At 48.7% G+C, this 24,079-nt stretch overlaps 1 protein-coding gene across 1 annotated transcript in view; it reads left to right on the forward strand.

The window, feature by feature from the left end:
• Window positions 1-24,079, forward strand: part of cngb1a (cyclic nucleotide gated channel subunit beta 1a) — a 53,328-nt gene that overhangs the window by 7,057 nt on the left and 22,192 nt on the right. The window contains exons 10-23 of the mRNA XM_037762875.1: window positions 578-602; window positions 682-751; window positions 1,572-1,678; window positions 1,759-1,852; window positions 3,013-3,042; window positions 4,654-4,714; window positions 4,835-4,862; window positions 11,304-11,419; window positions 11,697-11,794; window positions 12,056-12,193; window positions 12,404-12,445; window positions 14,362-14,463; window positions 19,010-19,024; window positions 20,598-20,751. Coding sequence (XP_037618803.1) covers window positions 578-602; window positions 682-751; window positions 1,572-1,678; window positions 1,759-1,852; window positions 3,013-3,042; window positions 4,654-4,714; window positions 4,835-4,862; window positions 11,304-11,419; window positions 11,697-11,794; window positions 12,056-12,193; window positions 12,404-12,445; window positions 14,362-14,463; window positions 19,010-19,024; window positions 20,598-20,751 — 1,080 coding nt within the window. The remainder of the gene's footprint in view (window positions 1-577; window positions 603-681; window positions 752-1,571; window positions 1,679-1,758; window positions 1,853-3,012; window positions 3,043-4,653; window positions 4,715-4,834; window positions 4,863-11,303; window positions 11,420-11,696; window positions 11,795-12,055; window positions 12,194-12,403; window positions 12,446-14,361; window positions 14,464-19,009; window positions 19,025-20,597; window positions 20,752-24,079) is intronic.

A 24,079-nucleotide genomic window follows, 5' to 3' on the forward strand; every position in this document is an offset into this window, starting at 1 on the left:
GGTCCCTCAGCAGGTACATTAGCAGGTCCCTCAGCAGGTCCATCAGCAGGTCCCTCAGCAGGTCCCTCAGCAGGTACATCAGCAGGTCCCTCAGCAAGTCCCTCAGCAGGTCCCTCAGCAGGTACATCAGCAGGTACATCAGCAGGTCCCTCAGCAGGTCCCTCAGCAGGTACATCAGCAGGTCCCTCAGCAGGTCCCTCAGCAGGTCCCTCAGCAGGTACATATCAGCTCCATCCCCGTCTCCATGGTATCCAGCTGCTGGGGGATCTCAGGCCTGATGTTGTCCTTCATCCAGAAACAGCTGGCTGATTATTGTTGTTGTTTATCAGTTGGAACAAAGGATTTCGTTGGTCAAACATATATTTCCTCAGGTGTAAACCTGATGAAATGGAGGTCCGTCTGAATAGAGAGAGCATCACAACACACTAAATCAGTCTTTATAAATGTCAGTGCTGTTGTTCAGGTGAAAGTGTGTTAGTGGTGAAACAGCTCTGATCATTACTAGTAACCTGCTCCTTTAATCTCCCTCACTTCCTGTCTGCTGGTCATGTGACCTTGTGTGTTTGTTTCTCCTCAGGTGCATCAAACAGCAGCTGCTAAAGGTGAGAAGAGATCAGAGCAAAGACTCAGACCCACGTTAAAGTAACGACGTTAAATGAATGAATCACTGGTTTGTTTCAGCTGCAGGGATCCAGGTCACCGTGGTGGAGGCGGGATCGGACCGAGACCACAACAAGCCCCTCCCACCCAGGTGTGTTGGGTTGAAGTCCTTTTTAATGGCACATAGAGTGACATTTAATACGTTTCACAAGAGTCTGACGGAAAAGCAGCAGAGTAGCTGCGGTGGCTGCGGTGGCTGCGGTGGCAGCGGTGGCAGCGGTGGCTGCGGTGGCTGCGGTGGCTGCCGTGGCAGCGGTGGCAGCGGTGGCTGCGGTGGCTGCGGTGGCTGCCGTGGCAGCGGTGGCTGCGGTGGCTGCGGTGGCTGCGGTGGCTGCCGTGGCTGCGGTGGCTGCGGTGGCTGCCGTGGCAGCGGTGGCTGCCGTGGCAGCGGTGGCTGCCGTGGCTGCCGTGGCTGCCGTGGCTGCCGTGGCTGCCGTGGCTGCGGTGGCTGCAGTGGCTGCCGTGGCAGCGGTGGCTGCGGTGGCTGCAGTGGCTGCCGTGGCAGCGGTGGCTGCGGTGGCTGCCTTAGCTGCATAAATTAGCACTGTCACATTAATTTAATTTCAATAGGACCTGATCCTGATCCTGATCCTGATCCTGATCCTGATCCTGATCCTGTTCATGTCTGAGTGTGTTTATTTGCTGTAAATAGGAAGGAAGGTTGTTGAGCAGGAAGCAGCAGGTAAATAATGTCAGATCAACAACAAGCTCAGCGGTCGGATTAAAGCTAATCTCATTCATTAACTGAGAGCTGGACTCCTGGAAACAGACCAAAAGGAGTGTGTTCAGAACCAGCTGACGACGTCTGAAGATCATTAGCCTCATGACAATAATAAAAACCATCAATAGAATCTACTCTACTGTAAACACATCGGGACTAGTTAACCATGTTATGGTTGTGTGTGTGACAGGATGATGGACTGGATCAAACAGGGTCTAGAGAAGGTGGTTCCTCAGCCAGAGATCCAGGTCCGCTCAAAGACCCAGGTCCCTGAGAGGACTGAAGCTCCACCTAAAGGTCAGCCTCAGGTCCCCGTCACACACTGAGCTCACAGTGATGTTGTGGTCTTACTGAGACTCTCCTGCTTCTTTACACAGCAGAGGCTCCGGCACCAAAACCTGATCCGGTACCAAAACCTGATCCGGCACCAAAACCTCTTCCAGCCCCAAAACCAGCCGCTGACCCTGAGAAGTGAGTGAACTCTTAGTGAGTGGTGTGACGAACGTTATGATCTATAATAACTATAACTCAGAGATATTAAGAGATATAGTTTGAGAGTTTAAATCGGCCGGGACCCCGACACCGGTACTGGCTTGAAATCGGCAGGAACCCCCGACACCGGTACTGGCTTGAAGTCGGCAGGAACCCCCGGCACGGGAACTGGCTTAAAGTCGGCTGGAACGCCCGACACGGGAACTGGCTTGAAGTCGGCAGGAACCCCCGACACGGGAACTGGCTTGAAGTCAGCAGGAACCCCCGACACCGGTACTGGCTTGAAGTCCGCAGGAACCCCCGACACCGGTACTGGCTTGAAGTCGGCAGGAACCCCCGGCACGGGAACTGGCTTGAAGTCGGCAGGAACCCCCGACACCGGTACTGGCTTGAAGTCGGCAGGAACCCCCAGCACGGGAACTGGCTTGAAGTCGGCAGGAACCCCCGACACCGGTACTGGCTTGAAGTCGGCAGGAACCCCCGGCACGGGAACTGGCTTAAAGTCGGCTGGAACCCCCGACACCGGAACTGGCTTGAAGTCGGCTGGAACCCCCGACACCGGAACTGGCTTAAAGTCGGCTGGAACCCCCGACACCGGAACTGGCTTGAAGTCAGCTGGAACCCCCGACACGGGAACTGGCTTGACGTCGGATGGGACCCCGACACGGGAACTGGCTTGACGTCGGATGGGACCCCGACACGGGAACTGGCTTGACGTCGGATGGGACCCCGACACGGGAACTGGCTTGACATCGGATGGGACCCCGACACGGGAACTGGCTTGACGTCGGATGGGACCCCGACACGGGAACTTGGGTAACAGAAGTTAATCCAGCAGAAACTATGAAGTCTGATAACTGACACCAAACACGAGGAGAAAGACTGGAACGTAGAACAGGAACCCGAGGCAGACGACCTGACACTGGAACAGGAAAACACACATACTAAATACACAAAGAATTGATTAACTAATGAAACTCAGGTGTGGTGGAAGAGTGACAACGGCAGGAAGTAAAACGCAACATGACACATGGGGAGAGTAACTTTTAAAATAAAACAGGAAGTAAAACCCAAGAGCATGACAGCAGGTTGATGAAAGGACCGTTGTTAAACACTGTTGGCTTTTCTGTTGTCCTCAGGTCTTCGAAGGAAGCAGAGCCGCAGCCCAAGTAGGTGGAAACATGAATCCAACATTACAACAACGTTAGAGCAAGTAGCTTTAGCTGGAATCCTTCCGCCGGAAATTAAACTCCAACATCTTTAAAGGACATTTCTAGGAAACAAACCATATATCATGTATGAATACTCAGAAACATAAAAACAGATCTCAGGCGGCTTCATGTTGGCTTTGCTTATTGTTTGCAGATATTTTACAGCATGATGCCAGATGTGCCAGATGCTAGTAGCTAACATAGCTAACGTAACACTGTAAGAGATGTGAACGTGTTTGAGGATCTGAGTGTAGGACAGGTGTTGTAGGACAGGTGTTGTAGGACAGGTGTTGTAGGAGAGGTGTTGTAGGACAGGTGTTGTAGGACAGGTGTTGGAGAACAGGTGTTGTAGGACAGGTGTTGTAGGACAGGTGTTGGAGAACAGGTGTTGGAGAACAGGTGTTGTAGGAGAGGTGTTGTAAGAAAGGTGTTGTAGGACGGGTGTTGTAGGACAGGTGTTGTAGGATAGGTGTTGTAGGACAGGTGTTGGAGAACAGGTGTTGTAGGACAGGTGTTGTAGGACAGGTGTTCGAGAACAGGTGTTGTAGGACAGGTGTTGGAGAACAGGTGTTGTAGGCCAGGTGTTGTAGGACAGGTGTTGTAGGACAGGTGTTGTAGGACAGGTGTTGGAGGAGAGGTGTTGGAGAACAGGTGTTGTAGGACAGGTGTTGTAGGACAGGTGTTGTAGGACAGGTGTTGTAGGAGAGGTGCTGTAAGAAAGGTGTTGTAGGACAGGTGTTGTAGGACAGGTGTTGGAGAACAGGCGTTGGAGAACAGGCGTTGTAGGACAGGTGTTGTAGGACAGGTGTTGTAGGACAGGTGTTGTAGGATAGGTGTTCAAGAACAGGTGTTGTAGGACAGGTGTTGGAGAACAGGTGTTGTAGGCCAGGTGTTGTAGGACAGGTGTTGTAGGACAGGTGTTGGAGGAGAGGTGTTGGAGAACAGGTGTTGGAGAACAGGTGTTGTAGGATAGGTGTTGTAGGACAGGTGTTGGAGGACAGGTGTTGTAGGAGAGGTGTTGTAGGAGAGGTGTTGGAGGACAGGTGTTGGAGAACAGGTGTTGTAGGACAGGTGTTGTAGGAGAGGTGTTGTAGGAAAGGTGTTGTAGGACAGGTGTTGGAGAACAGGTGTTGTAGGACAGGTGTTGTAGGACAGGTGTTGTAGGAGAGGTGTTGGAGAACAGGTGTTGTAGGACAGGTGTTGTAGGAGAGGTGTTGTAGGAAAGGTGTTGTAGGACAGGTGTTGGAGAACAGGTGTTGTAGGACAGGTGTTGTAGGACAGGTGTTGTAGGAGAGGTGTTGGAGAACAGGTGTTGGAGAACAGGTGTTGTAGGACAGGTGTTGTAGGACAGGTGTTGTAGGACAGGTGTTGTAGGAAAGGTGTTGTAGGACAGGTGTTGTAGGATAGGTGTTGTAGGACAGGTGTTGTAGGATAGGTGTTGTAGGACAGGTGTTGTAGGATAGGTGTTGTAGGACAGGGGTTGGAGAACAGGTGTTGTAGGACAGGTGTTGTAGGACAGGTGTTGGAGAACAGGTGTTGTGGTCTAACACCTCCCTGTTGTGTTGACAGTATGATGGGATGGATCGCCAGTGAGATCGGCCGCAGGTTACCTCAGCCCGTACTGAAGCAGGTGAGTCGCTGCAGTGTGATTCATCTCCTACATATAAATCACAGTCAGACCGTCACTGAACATGTCATCATCATCATCATCATCATCATCATCATCATCATGTGTGTTCTCCTCATGCAGGACGCCGGCAGCGACCAGGTGCACAGCAGTAAGTACAGCCTTTCTACCTGAACACTAGAGTCTGCTGAGCGTCACGTTGCTCTGGTATCCCCCCTCTGTTGGTAACCATGGTGACGTGTTCAGTGGGCGGAGCGTTAAGTGGAGGCAGAATCACACTCTGAACACGCTAGCTAATATTAGCATCATTTACTCTCCTTTGGTTAGCCTCCAGCTAATGTTAGCCCACTGCTAGCGTTAGCCTCCAGCTAATGTTAGCCCACTGCTAGCATTAGCCTCCAGCTAACAGCGTGACCTCATCATGACGTCATCACATTAACCTTGTTTGGATGACCTCCAGTGTCTGCAGTGATGTCACAGTGAACTCCAGGGGGTGTCAGTACACTGTGACATCACTGTTGGGTGTAGTCCCAGCTGTTAAATGACTCATTGATTGCTTGATTGATTGATTGATTGATTGATTGACAGGGGTTGGTGTCAGTGATGAGGCGGACTCTAACTGCGCTGCTCTTCTCCTTCTGTTTCAGGGGGGGAATAAAAGGAAAAGGAAGAGCAGGACAGAGTCGCTCACACTGACAGACAGAGAGTCAGCTGGTTTACTGAACGGACTTCTACTCTAATGAACTCTATGTTATATAGAGCTATAACTACAGACAGAGAGACTTCTACTCTAATGAACTCTATGTTATATAGAGCTATAACTACAGACAGAGAGACTTCTACTCTAATGAACTCTATGTTATATAGAGCTATAACTACAGACAGAGAGACTTCTACTCTAATGAACTCTATGTTATATAGAGCTATAACTACAGACAGACATCACAAGTCATTAAAGCTTTTTACTGGATGTTCAGGAAAATAAAGAGATTGGGGGAAAATGAGTTCTTTGTTTGTTTGTTTTGTTGTGATTGGTAAACCTGGACGTGCAGGGAACAGGAATCAATCAATCAATGAGTCAATCAATCAATCAATCAATCAATGAGTCTATCAATCAATCAATCAATCAATGAGTCTATCAATCAATCAATCAATGAGTCTATCAATCAATCAATCAATCAATGACTCTACCAATCAATCAATGAGTCTATCAATCAATCAATCAATGAGTCAATCAATCAATCAATGAGTCTATCAAACAATCAATCAAAGAGTCTATCAATCAATCAATCAATCAATGAGTATCAATCAATCAATCAATCAATGACTCTACCAATCAATCAATCAATGAGTCTATCAATCAATCAATCAATGAGTCTATCAATCAATCAATCAATCAATGAGTCTATCAATCAATCAATCAATGAGTCTATCAATCAATCAATCAATGAGTCTATCTATCAATCAATCAATCAATGAGTCTATCAATCAATGAGTCTATCAATCAATCAATCAATGAGTCTATCAATCAATCAATGAGTCTATCAATCAATCAATCAATGAGTCTATCAATCAATCAATGAGTCTATCAATCAATCAATCAATGAGTCTATCTATCAATCAATCAATGAGTCTATCTATCAATCAATGAGTCTATCAATCAATCAATCAATGAGTCTATCAATCAATCAATGAGTCTATCAATCAATCAATCAATGAGTCTATCTATCAATCAATCAATGAGTCTATCTATCAATCAATCAATCAATGAGTCTATCAATCAATCAATCAATGAGTCTATCAATCAATCAATGAGTCTATCAATCAATCAATCAATGAGTCTATCTATCAATCAATCAATGAGTCTATCTATCAATCAATCAATCAATGAGTCTATCAATCAATCAATCAATGAGTCTATCAATCAATCAATGAGTCTATCAATCAATCAATCAATGAGTCTATCTATCAATCAGTCAATGAGTCTATCTATCAATCAATCAATCAATGAGTCTATCAATCAATCAATGAGTCTATCAATCAATCAATGAGTCTATCAATCAATCAATGAGTCTATCAATCAACGGTAAACATCACCTGCGTGTTTGTATTATTGATTTTTATGGTTTAAGGTTCAGAACAGATGAACTGGTGAATTCTATTATAATATATATAATTATATATATAATTATATATATTCTAATTACATATAATTAGAATATATATAATTATATTATATATATTCTAATTATATATATGTAATTATATATATGTAATTATATATATGTAATTATAATATATATAATTAGAATATATATAATTAGAATATATATATATATATTCTAATTATATATATATAATTAGAATATATATAATTAGAATATATATAATCAGAATCAGAATCAGAATTGTGTTTATTGCCAGGTGTAAGAGATTTACACTAGGAATTTGCTTTGGTTATGTTGGTGCAAGTCAAACAGTATAATAACAAAATAGATAAAAACGTTAGAATAAAATAGAATTAAAAACATTTAAATTTTAAGAATATACAAAATACAAAATAAGCTTTAAACAAAAATAAACATGATATAAACAGATAGTGCAAATATTACCGGAGTGCAAACAATCAGGTATCAGAGGGAGAGAGAGGGAGAGAGAGGGAGAGAGAGGGAGAGAGAGGGAGAGAGAGAGACAGAGAGGGAGAGAGAGAGAGAGAGAGAGAGACAGAGAGGGAGAGAGAGAGAGAGGGAGAGAGAGGGAGAGAGAGGGAGAGAGAGAGACAGAGAGGGAGAGAGAGAGAGAGAGAGAGGGAGAGAGAGGGAGAGAGAGAGACAGAGAGGAGAGGAGAGAGAGGGAGAGAGAGAGAGAGAGAGGGAGAGAGAGGGAGAGAGGGAGAGAGGGAGAGAGAGGGAGAGAGAGGGATACAGTAGGGGTGGTATTCAGAGTGTATGAGAGAGGGGGAGAGAGGGAGAGAGAGGGAGAGAGAGGGATACAGTAGGGGTGGTATTCAGAGTGTATGAGAGAGGGGGAGAGAGGGAGAGAGAGAGAGAGGGAGAGAGAGGGAGAGAGAGGGAGAGAGAGGGATACAGTAGGGGGTGGTATTCAGAGTGTATGAGAGAGGGAGAGAGAGGGAGAGAGGGAGAGAGGGAGAGAGAGGGATACAGTAGGGGTGGTATTCAGAGTGTATGAGAGAGGGAGAGAGAGGGGGAGAGCGAGAGAGAGAGAGGGAGAGAGGGGGAGAGCGAGTGTCGGCGGGGCAATAGTGTGTGTGTGTGGGACGGAGAGAGTCACAGGGGGGAGGAGGGGCTGTTGGAGAGCCCCACTGCCATGGGGGGAAGAAAGTGTTTTTGTGGCGTGAGGTTTTGGTCCTGATGGTCCTGATGGACCTGATGGACCTGATGGACCTGATGGTCCTGATGGTCCTGATGGACCTGATGGTCCTGATGGACCTGATGGTCCTGATGGTCCTGATGGACCTGATGGACCTGATGGTCCTGATGGACCTGATGGTCCTGATGGTCCTGATGGACCTGATAGACCTGATGGACCTGATGGACCTTAACCTCCTGCCAGATGGTAAAGTCTGGAAGAGATGGTGTCCGGGATGGGAGGGGTCGGCCACAATCTTCCCTGCCCTCCTGAAGGTCCTGGAGGTGTACAGCTCCTGGAGGGAGGGAAGGTTGCAGCCGATCGCCTTCTCTGCAGCACGGATGACCCGCTGCAGCCTGGCCTTGTCTCTGGCGGTGGCAGCGGCGAACCAGACGGTGATGGAGGAGGTGAGGATGGAGTCGATGATGGCCGAGTAGAAGTGCACCATCATGGTCTGTGGCAGGTTGAATTTCTTCAACTGCCTCAGGAAGTACATCCTCTGCTGGGCCTTACTGGTGAGGGAGCTGATGTTTAGCTCCCACTTGAGGTCCTGGGCGATGGTCGTGCCCAGGAAACGGAACGACTCCACCGTGTTGACTGGGGAGCCGCGCAGGATGAGGGGGGGGAGCGGGGCTGAGTTCCTCCTGAAGTCCTGTCATCTCCACTGTCTTCAGAGCGTTCAGCTCCATGTGGTTCTGGCTGCACCAGGATGCCAGATGGTCAACCTCCCATCTGTAGGCAGACTCGTCACCCTCGGAGATGAGGCCGATGAGGGTGGTGTCGTCTGCAAACTTAAGGAGCCTGACAGATTGGTGTCTGGAGGTGCAGCCGTTGGTGTACAGGGAGAAGAGCAGTGGGGAGAGAACGCAGCCTTGGGGGGCACCGGTGCTGATGGTCTGGGTGTCGGAGACTTGCTTCCCCAGCCTTACGTGCTGACTCCTGTCAGATAGAAAGTCAGTGATCCACCTGCAGGTGGAGTCAGGCACGCTCAGCAGGGAAAGCTTGTCCTGTAGCAGAGCTGGTCTGATGGTGTTGAATGCAGAGCTGAAGTCCACAAACAGGATCCTGGCATAGGAGCCAGGGGAGTCCAGGTGCTGGAGGATGTAATGAAGGGCTAAATTTACTGCGTCGTCTACAGACCTGTTGGCTCTGTAGGCGAACTGCAGTGGGTCCAGCAGGGGGTTGGTGATAGTCTTTAGGTGTTGGAGCACAAGGCGTTCAAAGGTCTTCATAATCACAGAGGTCAGGGCGACGGGTCTGTAATCCTGAAGACCTGTGATCCTTGGCTTCTTGGGGACCGGGATGATGGTGGAGGCTTTGAAGCAGGACGGCACCCTGCAGATTTCCAGTGATGTGTTGAAAATCCCTGTAAATACTGGAGACAACTGGTCTGCACAGTGTTTCAGGGTTGCAGGTGAGACAGAGTCCGGGCCGGCTGCCTTGCGGGGGTTTTGTCCTTTGAAGAGCCTGTTGACCTTCCCCTCTTTGATGGACAGAGGTGTGAAGGGGGGAAGGGGTGTGCACAGGCTCGGTGCTTGTGGAGAAAGCTGGGGGGTGCTGATGTTAACTGCTGATGGCTGATGGCTGGGGGGAGAGGAGATGTAGTCAGGACCGTCACTACGTCTGTCAAATCTGCAGTAAAACTCATTCAGCTCATTTGCCAGTCGGAGGTCATTCGTGGAGTGGGACGGTTTGGGCTTATAGTTTGTGATCTGCCTCAGCCCTTTCCAGACTGAGGCTGAGTCGTTGGCTGAGAACTGCTCTTCCAGTTTCTCTGAATACTGCCGTTTGGCCTCCCTCACCGCCTTGCCAAACGCGTATTTAGCCTCTTTAAAGCCCTCCCTGTCACCACTCCTAAATGCCTCTTCCTTAACCAAACGAAGCTGTTTGAGTTTGGCTGTGAACCAGGGCTTCTCGTTGTTGTAGTGAACCCTGGTGCGCGTCGGTATACAGCTGTCCTCACAGAAGCTGATATACGACGTCACAGCCTCTGCATGTTCGTCCAGACTGTCAGTGGCGGTCCTAAACATTTCCCAGTCCGTGCAGTCCAGGCACTCACGCAGATCCTCCACCGCCTCGCTGCTCCACTTCTTGGTCGTCCTCACAACCGGTCTAGCCAGTTTGACCCTCTGCCTGTAAGAGGGGATGACGTGGACCAAGACGTGGTCGGAGTTTCCCAGCGCAGCGCGGGGAACGGTGTGATATACGTCTCTGATGTTGCAGTAGCACTTGTCCAGTGTGTTCTCCTCTCTGGTCGGACATTTAATAAACTGTTTGTATTTTGGGAGCTCCTGTGATAAGTTCCCTTTGTTAAAGTCCCCAAGAACGATAACAAGAGAGTCCGGGTTTTTCCTCTCCACCTCCCGTATCTGGTCGGCAAGCAGCCGCTGCGCGAGCTCCACATGAGCCTGAGGCGGGATGTAAACACCGACCAGAATGAAGGAGGAGAATTCACGGGGGGAATAAAATGGTTTAGAGTTGATAATAAAGGATTCCAGATCCGGAGAACATGTCCGCTGAAGCACTGTCACGTCCTTGCACCAGCCGTCGTTAATGTAGAAACATATTCCCCCTCCCTTTGACTTGTGTGATAGCTCCGGGTCGCGGTCGGCTCGGAACAGCTGGAAGCCGGGCAGCTGCAGCGCAGAGTCCGGTATAGTTCCACACAACCACGACTCAGTAAAACACAAGATTGAAGAGAGGGAAAAGTCTCTGTTGGTACTAACCATCAGCAGCAACTCGTCCACTTTGTTGCACAGTGAGCGCACGTTGGAGAGGAATATCGCAGGCAGCGGAGTTTTCAGTCCTCTCTGTCTGAAGCGATTCAGCGCTCCGGAGTGCTTTCCTCTCCTGCGCTTCGCCGCTCGGCCGAGGGCCACTGCTCCCAGTAAAATGTGCATTAAATCCGCTGAAGGAGCCAGAAATGTGGGAAAAAGATCTGATGGGGTGGATTCCCTGAGGTTCAGGATGTCTTCTCTAGAGAAAACAATCCGTGAACTTTCACAAAAAACTAAAGAAACACAAAAAAACAAGAAAAACAGAGCGCACCAAATCGCCGAGGCAGCCGTAGTTAGCGCCATCTTGGAATGATTAATTCTATTTCCTCCAGAATGAGACAGAAATCATCAGAATCATCAGTTCTGTGTTCTCTGTGAGGTTGATCTGTATACAACACACACACATATATATAGAGAGAGATAATCCTCTGCCATGTGGCGTTCAGTCAGCATCGTACAGAAGAAGACGGACCTGGTGCTGGAGGACCTGGGACAGGACGAGGAAGTGGGACGGGACCAGGAGGCCCAGCAGAAGGAGAACGAGGTCAGAGAGGAGAAGCTGGTGAGCCTGACTGGAGTATAATACCTTCATAGCTTGCTAACATGCTAACGGTAGCATGTACTACCAAGGTACCCTTTGAAGGGCTGTGATGCCTAATCTGGTACTACCGTAACTTCACCACGGTACCTACCATGGGCCTGATCCTGGTACCCTCTGAAGTACCACAGTACCTCCCCCTGTATTACCATGGTACTTTAGAGGGTACCAGGATCAGTCCCATGGTAGTTACCATGACAACGGCATCAGTACTATGATATCTGTCTGTGGTTGGTTGCAGACCGGAGATGCAGAGAAGCAGGTGGACCGATGCGGTCCAGTGACGGACAGCATCAAGAAGGAGGCTGGAGGGGCGGTTCTAGCTCACATGGAGGAGAGGTCAGTGTCCCACCAGAACACTGAGGATGAAACTGTCTGCTGGTTCTGTCCAACACGTTGGTCCATAGTGAGATATCTTTGTGATTGTAGGAAGTCCTGCTAGTTGTGGGAGACTAGCAGGACTCGCAGACTGTTAGTCTTTGTTTTGTTCAGACTCTACATTTAAACGTGTTATTTCCTCTTGGTGATGAGTATCTGAGCTCCTCTCTGTTGTCTAGACTGCCATCATGACGAGTATCTGAGCTCCTCTCTGTTGTCTAGACTGCCGCAGGACCGCCTGGAGGCGGCCCGCATCGCAGAGGAGATGGCCAGGAAGGCGGCGGAGGAGGCGGTCCGACAGCTGGAGGTGGAGCACTCAGCTAAGATCGTCATAGAAACGCTGCCAGAGTCCAACGAGCAGTAAGCCACACACATACACACACACACAAACACACACATAAACACACATAGACACACACAGCATGTGTACAAATGAATACACATCCTGTCCAGTTCATACTTCCATACACACCAGATGATACAAGTACACACAGAGACAAACACACATCCAGACACTGTCCCTCTGTCTGTCCTCACCTGAGACCTTGTCCCTCTGTCTGTCCTCACCAGACTGCCCAACATCCTGGAGGAGGAGAACGAGGACGACCCGGAGTAAGTCCCGCCGCCGGCCCGCTGTAGGTCCAGTTAGCTGCTCATCGCTGCCACTGCTGCAGCTGCTCTGGTGACATCACTGACTACCGACTGGTGACATCGCTGACTACCGACTGGTGACATCACTGACTATCGACTGGTGACATCGCTGACTACCGACTGGTGACATCACTGACTATCGACTGGTGACATCACTGACTATCGACTGGTGACATCACTGACTACCGACTGGTGACATCACTGACTACCGACTGGTGACATCACTGACTATCGACTGGTGACATCTCTGACTATCGACTGGTGACATCGCTGACTATCGACTGGTGACATCACTGACTATCGACTGGTGACATCACTGACTATCGACTGGTGACATCGCTGACTACCGACTGGTGACATCGCTGACTATCGACTGGTGACATCTCTGACTATCGACTGGTGACATCGCTGACTATCGACTGGTGACATCTCTGACTATCGACTGGTGACATCGCTGACTATCGACTGGTGACATCACTGACTACCGACTGGTGACATCTCTGACTATCGACTGGTGACATCACTGACTACCGACTGGTGACATCACTGACTACCGACTGGTGACATCTCTGACTACCGACTGGTGACATCACTGACTACCGACTGGTGACATCTCTGACTACCGACTGGTGACATCACTGACTACCGACTGGTGACATCACTGACTATCGACTGGTGACATCACTGACTATCGACTGGGGACATCACTGACTACCGACTGGTGACATCACTGACTACCGACTGGTGACATCACTGACTACCGACTGGTGACATCTCTGACTACCGACTGGTGACATCACTGACTACCGACTGGTGACATCACTGACTATCGACTGGTGACATCACTGACTATCGACTGGTGACATCACTGACTACCGACTGGTGACATCACTGACTACCGACTGGTGACATCTCTGACTACCGACTGGTGACATCACTGACTACCGACTGGTGACATCTCTGACTACCGACTGGTGACATCACTGACTACCGACTGGTGACATCACTGACTATCGACTGGTGACATCACTGACTATCGACTGGGGACATCACTGACTACCGACTGGTGACATCACTGACTACCGACTGGTGACATCACTGACTACCGACTGGTGACATCTCTGACTACCGACTGGTGACGCCGTAACGACTCACTGCATGTTGGCTTCTACTCTCATTCCACCTCCAGTACATCCCTGTAACCCTAACCCTGGTCTAGGGAGGGTTTCCTGGTCTAGAGAGGGTTTCCTGGAATAGAGAGGGTCTCACCTGTCTCACCTGCTTCACCTGTCTCACCTGTCTCACCTGTCTCACCTGTCTCACCTGTCTCACCTGTCTCACCTGCTTCACCTGTCTCACCTGCTTCACCTGTTTCATCTGTCTCACCTGTCTGGCTGTCTCACCTGTCTCACCTGTCTGGCCTGTCTCACCTGCTTCACCTGTCTCACCTGCATCACCTGCTTCACCTGTCTCACCTGTCTCATCTGCCTCACCTGTCTCACCTGTCTCACCTGCTTCACCTGTCTCACCTGTCTCACCTGTCTCACCTGCTTCACCTGTCTCACCTGTCTCACCTGTCTCACCTGTCTCACCTGCTTCACCTGTCTCACCTGTCTCACCTGTCTCACCTGGTTCACCCGTCTCACCTGTCTCACCTGCTTCATCTGTCTCACCTGCTTCACCTGTCTCACCTGTCTCACCTGCTTCACCTGTCTCACCTGCTTCACCTGTCTCACCTGCTTCACCTGTCTCACCTGTCTCACCCGTCTCACCCGTCTCACCCGGCTCTCCGTCTCACCTGTCTCACCTGTCTCACCTGTCTCACCCGTCTCACCCCTCTCACCTGTCTCACTCGGCTCTCCATCTCCACCGTTCAGGCTGCAGAACCTGCAGGAGGAGAGTGAGGACAGCCCAGACAATAGGAGTCCAGAGGAGAATATGAGAAGTGCTGTTGAGGAAGAGAATAAGTCCAGTAACCTGTGAGCTCAGACTAGAGGACTAGAGGACTAGAGGACTAGAGATAGAGGCAGTGAGACGGAGGGACGCTCCCATACTGCTCATCATCTGGAGACCTTCACCTGGGAATCTGGTTAAAGGTCCAGTGTGGAACATCTGAACATTGAAACTGTAGTGTTTCTTCTTTTTCTTGAGTCGCCTTTTTGACGACCTTAACGTGCTCAAAAAGAAGTTAAACTTGGCATGCTTATCAGACGCGGTGAAAAATGTTATATTTTAAGGCTCTCGTGCTCGGCTGTTGCAAAATGACTCGCTAGCGCCCCCTAGAAAGATGGAAAAGTTGAGCCCCTCGCTCCGGTTTCACCTACAAGTATGAAATTTGGCAGATAGATGTAACATGTGGAGACAAACAAAAGAGCCTCTTGGAGGTATACCCAAAACTCAACAGGAAGTCAGCCATTTTGAATTTAATGTACGATTTTCGCCCATTTTTAGCGTTTTATAGGCCGTGTACTTTAACGAACTCCTCCTACAGATTCCATCAGATCAACTTGAAATTTGGTCAGGACCATCTTTAGACCTTATGGATGAAAGGTTATTCAACTGGTGAGTTTTCACTGAACTACCTGACCGTGGCGTGGCGGCAATTTTGAGCCATTCGCCATGAAACAGGAAGTTGTTGTAACTCAACTGTACATAGTCCGATCTGCCCCACATTTCTCAGGCATGATGGTGGTCCAATTCAATTCAATTAAATTTGTTTTTATAAAGCGTCAAATCATAACAGCAGTTATCTCAAGACACTTTATATATAGACCGTACTCTATAGCTTAGAGACCCAACAAGAGATCCCACCATGAGCATTGCACCGGAGCACGCTGTGGCCAGGAAAACTCCCTGTTTAGCGGATAGAAACCTGGAGCGGAACCGGGCTCTAGGTGGGCGGCCATCTGCCGAGACCGGCTGGGGGGAGAGAGAGAGAGAGAGAGAGAGAGAGAGAGAGAGAGAGAGCAATACAAGTAGGACTAATAACAAAAACCAATAGTAGTGGATGTAAAAGAGTGATAATACAACTATTGGAAGTTATGTCATTGGGTCGTCCTCAGACGGGCTTTCAAGAGGAGCTTCCAGCTGTCTCAGTCCACCATACATCTGGCTAGCTCGCCAGCACTGTCCAGCATCTCTCCTCAGTACGTCCATGTGTGTTGGTGTGGGACGTCCCTGTGATCGATGCCCTTGCGTTGGTTCCTACAGCACCAGCTTGCTTGCTGGGAGTTCTTGATGTCTTTGGCAGTGACCGAGAAGTGTTATTCTCCAGGCTGCCACATTGTCCAGTCCTGAGAACATTTACACGTCAATATAGATTCATAGCCCCGCCCCAAGACGTTAGCCACGCCCCCTGTCATGACTCATTGACCGTTTGTTGTGGAGTCTTGTGTGAGGCGTCGTTGCACTCATCAGAGTTCCGGGTTCATTGTGCCTGGTCACAGCAGTCGGCGTCCCGCCAGCACCCCTGATGCGCAGGAAGGTGCGTGGGCCCGTTCATCGCCACTCGCAGCTTTAATTAATGTTATATTCCATTTATGCCATTAAATCCCTCTGAATGTTACACACTGGTCCTTTAATATCACTCTAATATTGATTCTCTTGAGGTCAGTCAGAAGGATGTCATGTTCTGGTATGGGTTGCGTACTTCCTGTCCATCAGCTTGCACTTAGAGCTTTTACTTCGGTACGATCACATCTCCTCAGCTTCTTACTTCTCATGGCTTCTTAGAGCGACCTGAAGTCCTGCCCTGTTTCAGGCTCGTATCTGGACTCCTCCAGTATATCAGCGAGGTCTGGTCCACTGTTCTGGAACCAGTACTGAACCAGCCAGAGGCCTTTCTAGCTCCCTAGAATAAACTGTCCTGACAGGGCCAGTGCACACCTTTAAAAGATGGGCTTCACCAACCATACCAAGCCATTGGGTTGGTACGGTGTACCAGTCCACCTCATATTGAACAGGTACGTCAACCAAGGCAGACCAATCAGTTCCATTATTTCTCACCTACCCCGGACATCTGGCCACCTCTGAGCATGTTGGCTCCCTCGGTGTCGTCTGCCACGGAGGTGGGCGAGGTTTCCTCCCAGTCTGATAACTCCTCCTCATCCTCCAGAGCTGAGCCTGAAGGGGAAGTTCCTCATTTATCAGTCAATCCATGTTACAACCCGGTTCTGAGCTCCGGGTACTGACAGAAAGAATGATCAAAGAATGATCCGGGAGTGATCCGGATGCTTCTGGGATCTCCCTGTGGAGGTAAATCAGGCAGGTCCAGAACACACTCACCCTTAAATCACCAGTTTGACCAGGGAATCAAGAACACCTGGTCTACCTGTTGCCACTGCGACCCAGACCCAGTGACCCAGTGACCCAGTGACCCAGTGACCCAGTGACCCAGTGACCCAGACCCAGTGACCCAGACCCAGTGACCCAGTGACCCAGTGACCCAATGACCCAGTGACCCAGACCCAGTGACCCAGACCCAGTGACCCAGTGACCCAGACCCAGTGACCCAGTGACCCAGTGACCCAGTGACCCAGACCCAGTGACCCAGTGACCCAGTGACCCAGTGACCCAGTGACCCAGTGACCCAGACCCAGGGACCCAGACCCAGTGACCCAGACCCAGTGACCCAGTGACCCAGTGACCCAGTGACCCAGTGACCCAGTGACCCAGACCCAGTGACCCAGACCCAGTGACCCAGTGACCCAGTGAGTGGCAGGAGACGGATAGAAGGACTTCTTTCATTTGTCTTTTTTAAACAGTTGAAACACAGTTCAATGTTTTCTGGTCGGTGTTCTGAGCTCAGTGGGTCTCCAGCCTGCCGGGTCGCTGTACCAGATTGATGAGCAATGACACACCTGAGTGCAACGGTCTGATTCCAGGTGTTCACCAAAGGCCAAAGTTTTGCTAACTGGAACTGACATCCAGAAACCTGGCAGCCATATATGGGCCAGGGCTAACTCACATTTTGTTTCCCGGTACCAGAACACAGCTGAGTTGGTCTAAAGCTGGTTAGACACGGTACGATTTTAGCCCGTTTCTGGAACGAATTTTGAGCCGCACGACTCATTTTAGAGTCGGGGGGAACCGAGGACCGATTAACTCCTCCCGACCGGCCATCGGACAGTCGGATGAAGCTCTGACATGTCAGAAACTTTGGTCGTCCGTCTACAGACTCTTACACAGTTGAAGCCAGAATGGGACCGTACAGTGTGGTCACTCAGGTCGAAGCTGATGATCGGACCATACAGTGTGGTCACTCAGGTCGTAGCTGATGATCGGACCATACAGTGTGGTCACTCAGGTCGTAGCTGACTATCGGACAGTACAATGTGGTCACTCAGGTCGTAGCTGATGATAGGACTGTACAGTGTGGTCACTCAGGTCGTAGCTGACTATCGGACCGTACAGTGTGATCACTCAGGTCGTAGCTGATGATCGGACCGTACAGTGTGATCACTCAGGTCGTAGTTGATGATCGGACCGTACAGTGTGATCACTCAGGTCGTAGTTGATGATCGGACCGTACAGTGTGATCACTCAGGTCGTAGCTGATGATCGGACCGTACAGTGTGATCACTCAGGTCGTAGCTGATGATCGGATCATGCAGTGTGATCACTCAGGTCGTAGCTGATGATCGGACCGTACAGTGTAATCACTCAGGTCGTAGCTGATGATCGGATCATGCAGTGTGATCACTCAGGTCGTAGCTGATGATCAGACCGTACAGTGTAATCACTCAGGTCGTAGCTGATGATCGGATCATGCAGTGTGATCACTCAGGTCGCAGTTGATGATCGGACCGTACAGTGTGATCACTCAGGTCATAGCTGATGATCGGATCGTAGAGTGTGATCACTCAGGTCATAGCTGATGATCGGACCATGCAGTGTGATCACTCAGGTCGTAGCTGATGATCGGACCGTACAGTGTGATCACTCAGGTCGTAGCTGATGATCGGATCATGCAGTGTGATCACTCAGGTCGCGGTTGATGATCGGACCGTACAGTGTGATCACTCAGGTCATAGCTGATGATCGGATCGTACAGTGTGATCACTCAGGTCATAGCTGATGATCGGACCATGCAGTGTGATCACTCAGGTCGTAGCTGATGATCGGATCGTACAGTGTGATCACTCAGGTCATAGCTGATGATCGGACCATGCAGTGTGATCACTCAGGTCGTAGCTGATGATCGGATCATGCAGTGTGATCACTCAGGTCGTAGCTGATGATCAGACTGTACAGTGTGATCACTCAGGTCGTAGCTGATGATCGGATCATGCAGTGTGATCACTCAGGTCGTGATGAGGTCTTCAATACGTTGAACTGTCCATTTATCTTAGCTTAGCTTCCTTAGCTCTAGGTAAGCTAGGAACGAGGGCGGGATTTCGGTACTAAATAGTTTCTTTTTGGCCAAACATCTGCATCTGCTGCATCTGTCTGTCTCTTTGCCTCTCAGTGTCTTCTCACAGTTGAATTTATTTTGTGTTGCTTTTCACCAACTTTCCTCTGAATCAGGGCTGACCTCCAGAGGTAGGTTGGCATCTTTACAGCCAGTACAATGAATTATACATATATATAAACTGGAAAAACAAAGTTTGTTAACTTGTGTTTGGTGGATTATTTCTCTGTTGTTCCAATGCTAATGGTCATTGTATTTTACATCGTTGGAAAGCCTGTTTATTTACCTTCACAATGATGTCACACTTGTAAGGATCATGCATTTGTGGGATGAGCAGCACAGCTGATTATGTGGGGAGTGCCCAAGAACAATGTTCCAAAATGCTCTGCCAATGGTAAACAGTGTATTCTCATAAGGCTACCAGGAAGCCTGCAATGACTGCCCTTCACCGTCAGGCCCGTTGGCGCTGGTGTCGACTACACAGACAATGGAACCTGAACATGTGGGGGAATGTCATGTTCAGTGATGAGTCCAGGTTCTGTCTGTTACAGTTGGACGGCAGGTCAAAGTATGGAGACGATGTGGAGAACGCTATGCTGATTGTTGCACCGATGGAGTAACAGCTTTTGGTGGGGGCAGTGTCATGGTGTGGGGGGGGGGGGGGGGGGGGGGGGGGCATCTCCCTCACTGGTAAAACAAGGCTTGTCATCATTGAAGGCCATCTCAATGCAGGGAGATATCAGGATGAGATTCTGCAGCCAGTGGCGATCCCATATCTCCACAATCTGGGACCTAACTTCATCCTCCAAGAAACAACCCCCCCCCACAGAGCCAGGGTTATCACAGACTACCTCCACAATGTGGGAGTAGAGAGAATGGAACGGCCTGCCAAGAGTCCACACCTCAACCCAATTCAACACTTGTGGGATCAGCTTGGGCGTGCTGTACGTGTTAGAGTGACCAACACAACCACGCTGGCTGACCTGCAACCAATCCTGGTTGAGGAATGGAACGCCATCCCACAGCAACGTGTGACCAGGTTGGTGACCAGCATGAGGAGGAGGTGCCAGGCTGTTGTGGCTGCGTATGGATCTTCCACCGCTACTGAGGCTCCTGACGGTGGATTCAATCAATCAATATGTCTTGTTTGTTCCTTGTTACTGATAGAGAGTTCAATCATCCACCAAACAACTCACAACAAGAGTCAACACTAACAGGAGAATACACTGTTTACCATTGAAGGAGCATTTTGGCAAATTTTTCTTGGGCGCTACCCATATCATCAGCTGTGCTGCTCATCCCACAAATGCATGATCCTTACAAGTGTGACATCATTGTGAAGGTAAATAAACAGGCTTTCAACCATGTAGAATACAATGACCATTAGCATTGATACAACAGAGAAATAATCCACCAAACACAAGTTTACTAACTTTGTTTTTCCAGTTTATATATATATATATACATATACATATGTATATATATATGTATATAACTCAAGTATAGTACGTATAGTAAGTATATGTATAGTACTCAGAGTATATATATATATATGTATATATATATATATACACAAAGTCAACTCAACAGTTAAACAGGAGAGTCCGTCATGTGAGCGCTCTACGTCCTGTTACACCGAGGACGCCGGTGGAGGATCAGTTCTTCGGGAGGTTTATCATCATGTCTCTTGTCCTTCTTCACCAGGAGTCTGATGGACGTCTGTCCGGCTGAAGACGACGTCAGTCCTTCATCAACGGCGGTGGAGCCGGCGTCGGAGAGGAGAGACCTGGAGAGTCCCGTCTCCCAAACCGTCACCCAACAACCAGAGTCGTCACCAGCTCCAGCAGCCGCAGATCAGGTGGTGTATGGGTTCCTGGTTACATGTCCACCGGGGCCACAGAGCCTCCGGCGTCCCGGCCGGTCTCCTGAGAACTACGTTCCCGTACGAAGACGTGTTTTTAAGACTTCTAACCACACCGACGCAGACGGGCAGAGAATGTCTGTTGGCCGTGAGGAGAAACCTGCACCGGGTATAAAGATCCAAACGGTTCCTGGTCACGGTTCCTGGCCACGGTTACTGGTCACGGTTCCTGGTCAGGGTTCCTCATCACGGTTCCTGGTCATGGTTCCTGGCCACGGTTCCTGATCAGGGTTCCTGGTCACGGTTCCTGGTCAGCTCATATCCGTGTGACTGTCCTTGTGGAAAGTAGAACCGAAGCTTCAGAAATAGTTTGACAAAACAGTCCAGACTCAAGGTCCACTTGCTGGTTTGTTTTCTGGAGCTTTCAACTGTGCAGACACCTTCTGCTTCTTCAGACTATAGAAACACATTCTGCTTCTACAGACTATAGAAACACCTTCTGCTTCTTCAGACTATAGAAACACCTTCTGCCTCTTTAGACTATAGAAACACCTTCTGCCTCTTCAGACTATAGAAACACCTTCTGCCTCTACAGACTATAGAAACACCTTCTGCCTCTTTAGACTATAGAAACACCTTCTGCCTCTTTAGACTATAGAAACACCTTCTGCCTCTACAGACTATAGAAACACCTTCTGCTTCTTCAGACTATAGAAACACCTTCTGCCTCTTCAGACTATAGAAACACCTTCTGCCTCTTCAGACTATAGAAACACCTTCTGCCTCTACAGACTATAGAAACACCTTCTGCCTCTACAGACTATAGAAACACCTTCTGCCTCTACAGACTATAGAAACACCTTCTGCCTCTTTAGACTATAGAAACATCTTCTGCCTCTTTAGACTATAGAAACACCTTCTGCCTCTTTAGACTATAGAAACACCTTCTGCCTCTACAGACTATAGAAACACCTTCTGCCTCTACAGACTATAGAAACACCTTCTGCCTCTTTAGACTATAGAAACATCTTCTGCCTCTTTAGACTATAGAAACACCTTCTGCCTCTTTAGACTATAGAAACACCTTCTGCCTCTACAGACTATAGAAACACCTTCTGCCTCTTTAGACTATAGAAACAACTTCTGCCTCTTTAGACTATAGAAACACCTTCTGCCTCTTCAGACTATAGAAACACCTTCTGCCTCTTTAGACTATAGAAACAACTTCTGCTTCTTCAGACTATAGAAACACCTTCTGCCTCTACAGACTATAGAAACACCTTCTGCTTCTTTAGACTATAGAAACAACTTCTGCCTCTTTAGACTATAGAAACACCTTCTGCTTCTTCAGACTATAGAAACACCTTCTGCCTCTACAGACTATAGAAACACCTTCTGCCTCTTTAGACTATAGAAACATCTTCTGCCTCTTTAGACTATAGAAACACCTTCTGCCTCTACAGACGGTGTGATTCAGACAGTGTGATTCAGACAGTGTGATTCAGACAGTGTGATTCTACAGACGGTGTGATTCAGACGGTGTGATTCTACAGACGGTGTGATTCAGACGGTGTGATTCTACAGACGGTGTGATTCAGACGGTGTGATTCTACAGACTGTGTGATTCAGACTGTGTGATTCAGACTGTGATTCTACAGACGGTGTGATTCTACAGACTGTGTGATTCTACAGACTGTGTGATTCTACAGACGGTGTGATTCTACAGACTGTGTGATTCTACAGACGGTGTGATTCTACAGACTGTGTGATTCTACAGACGGTGTGATTCAGACGGTGTGATTCTACAGACGGTGTGATTCTACAGACGGTGTGATTCTACAGACTGTGTGATTCTACAGACTGTGTGATTCAGACTGTGTGATTCTACAGATGGTGTGATTCTACAGACGGTGTGATTCTACAGACTGTGTGATTCTACAGACTGTGTGATTCTACAGACGGTGTGATTCTACAGACTGTGTGACTCTACAGACGGTGTGATTCAGACGGTGTGATTCTACAGACGGTGTGATTCTACAGACGGTGTGATTCAGACGGTGTGATTCTACAGACGGTGTGATTCTACAGACGGTGTGATTCAGACGGTGTGATTCTACAGACGGTGTGATTCTACAGACGGTGTGATTCTACAGACGGTGTGATTCAGACGGTGTGATTTTACAGACGGTGTGATTCTACAGACGGTGTGATTCTACAGACAGTGTGATTCAGACGGTGTGATTCTACAGACGGTGTGATTCAGACGGTGTGATTCTACAGACGGTGTGATTCAGACGGTGTGATTCTACAGACGGTGTGATTCAGACTGTGTGATTCTACAGACTGTGTGATTCAGACTGTGTGATTCAGACGGTGTGATTCTACAGACTGTGTGATTCAGACTGTGTGATTCAGACGGTGTGATTCTACAGACTGTGTGATTCTACAGACGGTGTGATTCAGACGGTGTGATTCTACAGACAGTGTGATTCTACAGACGGTGTGATTCTACAGACGGTATGATTCAGACGGTGTGATTCTACAGACGGTGTGATTCTACAGACGGTGTGATTCTACAGATGGTATGATTCAGACGGTGTGATTCTACAGACGGTATGATTCAGACTGTGTGATACTACAGACGGTGTGATTCTACAGACGGTGTGATTCAGACTGTGTGATACTACAGACGGTGTGATTCTACAGACAGTGTGATTCAGATGGTGTGATTCTACAGACGGTGTGATTCAGACGGTGTGATTCTACAGACGGTGTGATTCAGATGGTGTGATTCTACAGACGGTGTGATTCAGACTGTGTGATACTACAGACGGTGTGATTCTACAGACGGTGTGATTCAGACGGTGTGATTCTACAGACGGTGTGATTCTACAGACGGTGTGATTCAGACGGTGTGATTCTACAGACTGTGTGATTCAGACGGTGTGATTCTACAGACGGTGTGATTCAGACGGTGTGATTCTACAGACGGTGTGATTCAGACGGTGTGATTCTACAGACTGTGTGATTCAGACGGTGTGATTCAGACGGTGTGATTCTACAGACTGTGTGATTCAGACGGTGTGATTCAGACTGTGTGATTCTGATGAATGAATGAATGAATGAAGTGTGAAGCTCAACAGACAAAGAGTGTCAGTTATATTTTATTCATTATGATCAGAACGTCTGCAGAGAACTCATTCATATGTTCTCTCTCTTCTTCTTCTTCTTCTTCTTCTTCTCCTTCTTCTCCTTCTTCTCCTTCTTCTTCTCCTTCTTCTCCTTCTTCTTCTCCTTCTTCTTCTCCTTCTTCTCCTTCTTCTTC

Source organism: Sebastes umbrosus, unplaced genomic scaffold (assembly GCF_015220745.1).
Source record: "Sebastes umbrosus isolate fSebUmb1 unplaced genomic scaffold, fSebUmb1.pri S36, whole genome shotgun sequence".
NCBI lineage: Eukaryota > Metazoa > Chordata > Actinopteri > Perciformes > Sebastidae > Sebastes > Sebastes umbrosus.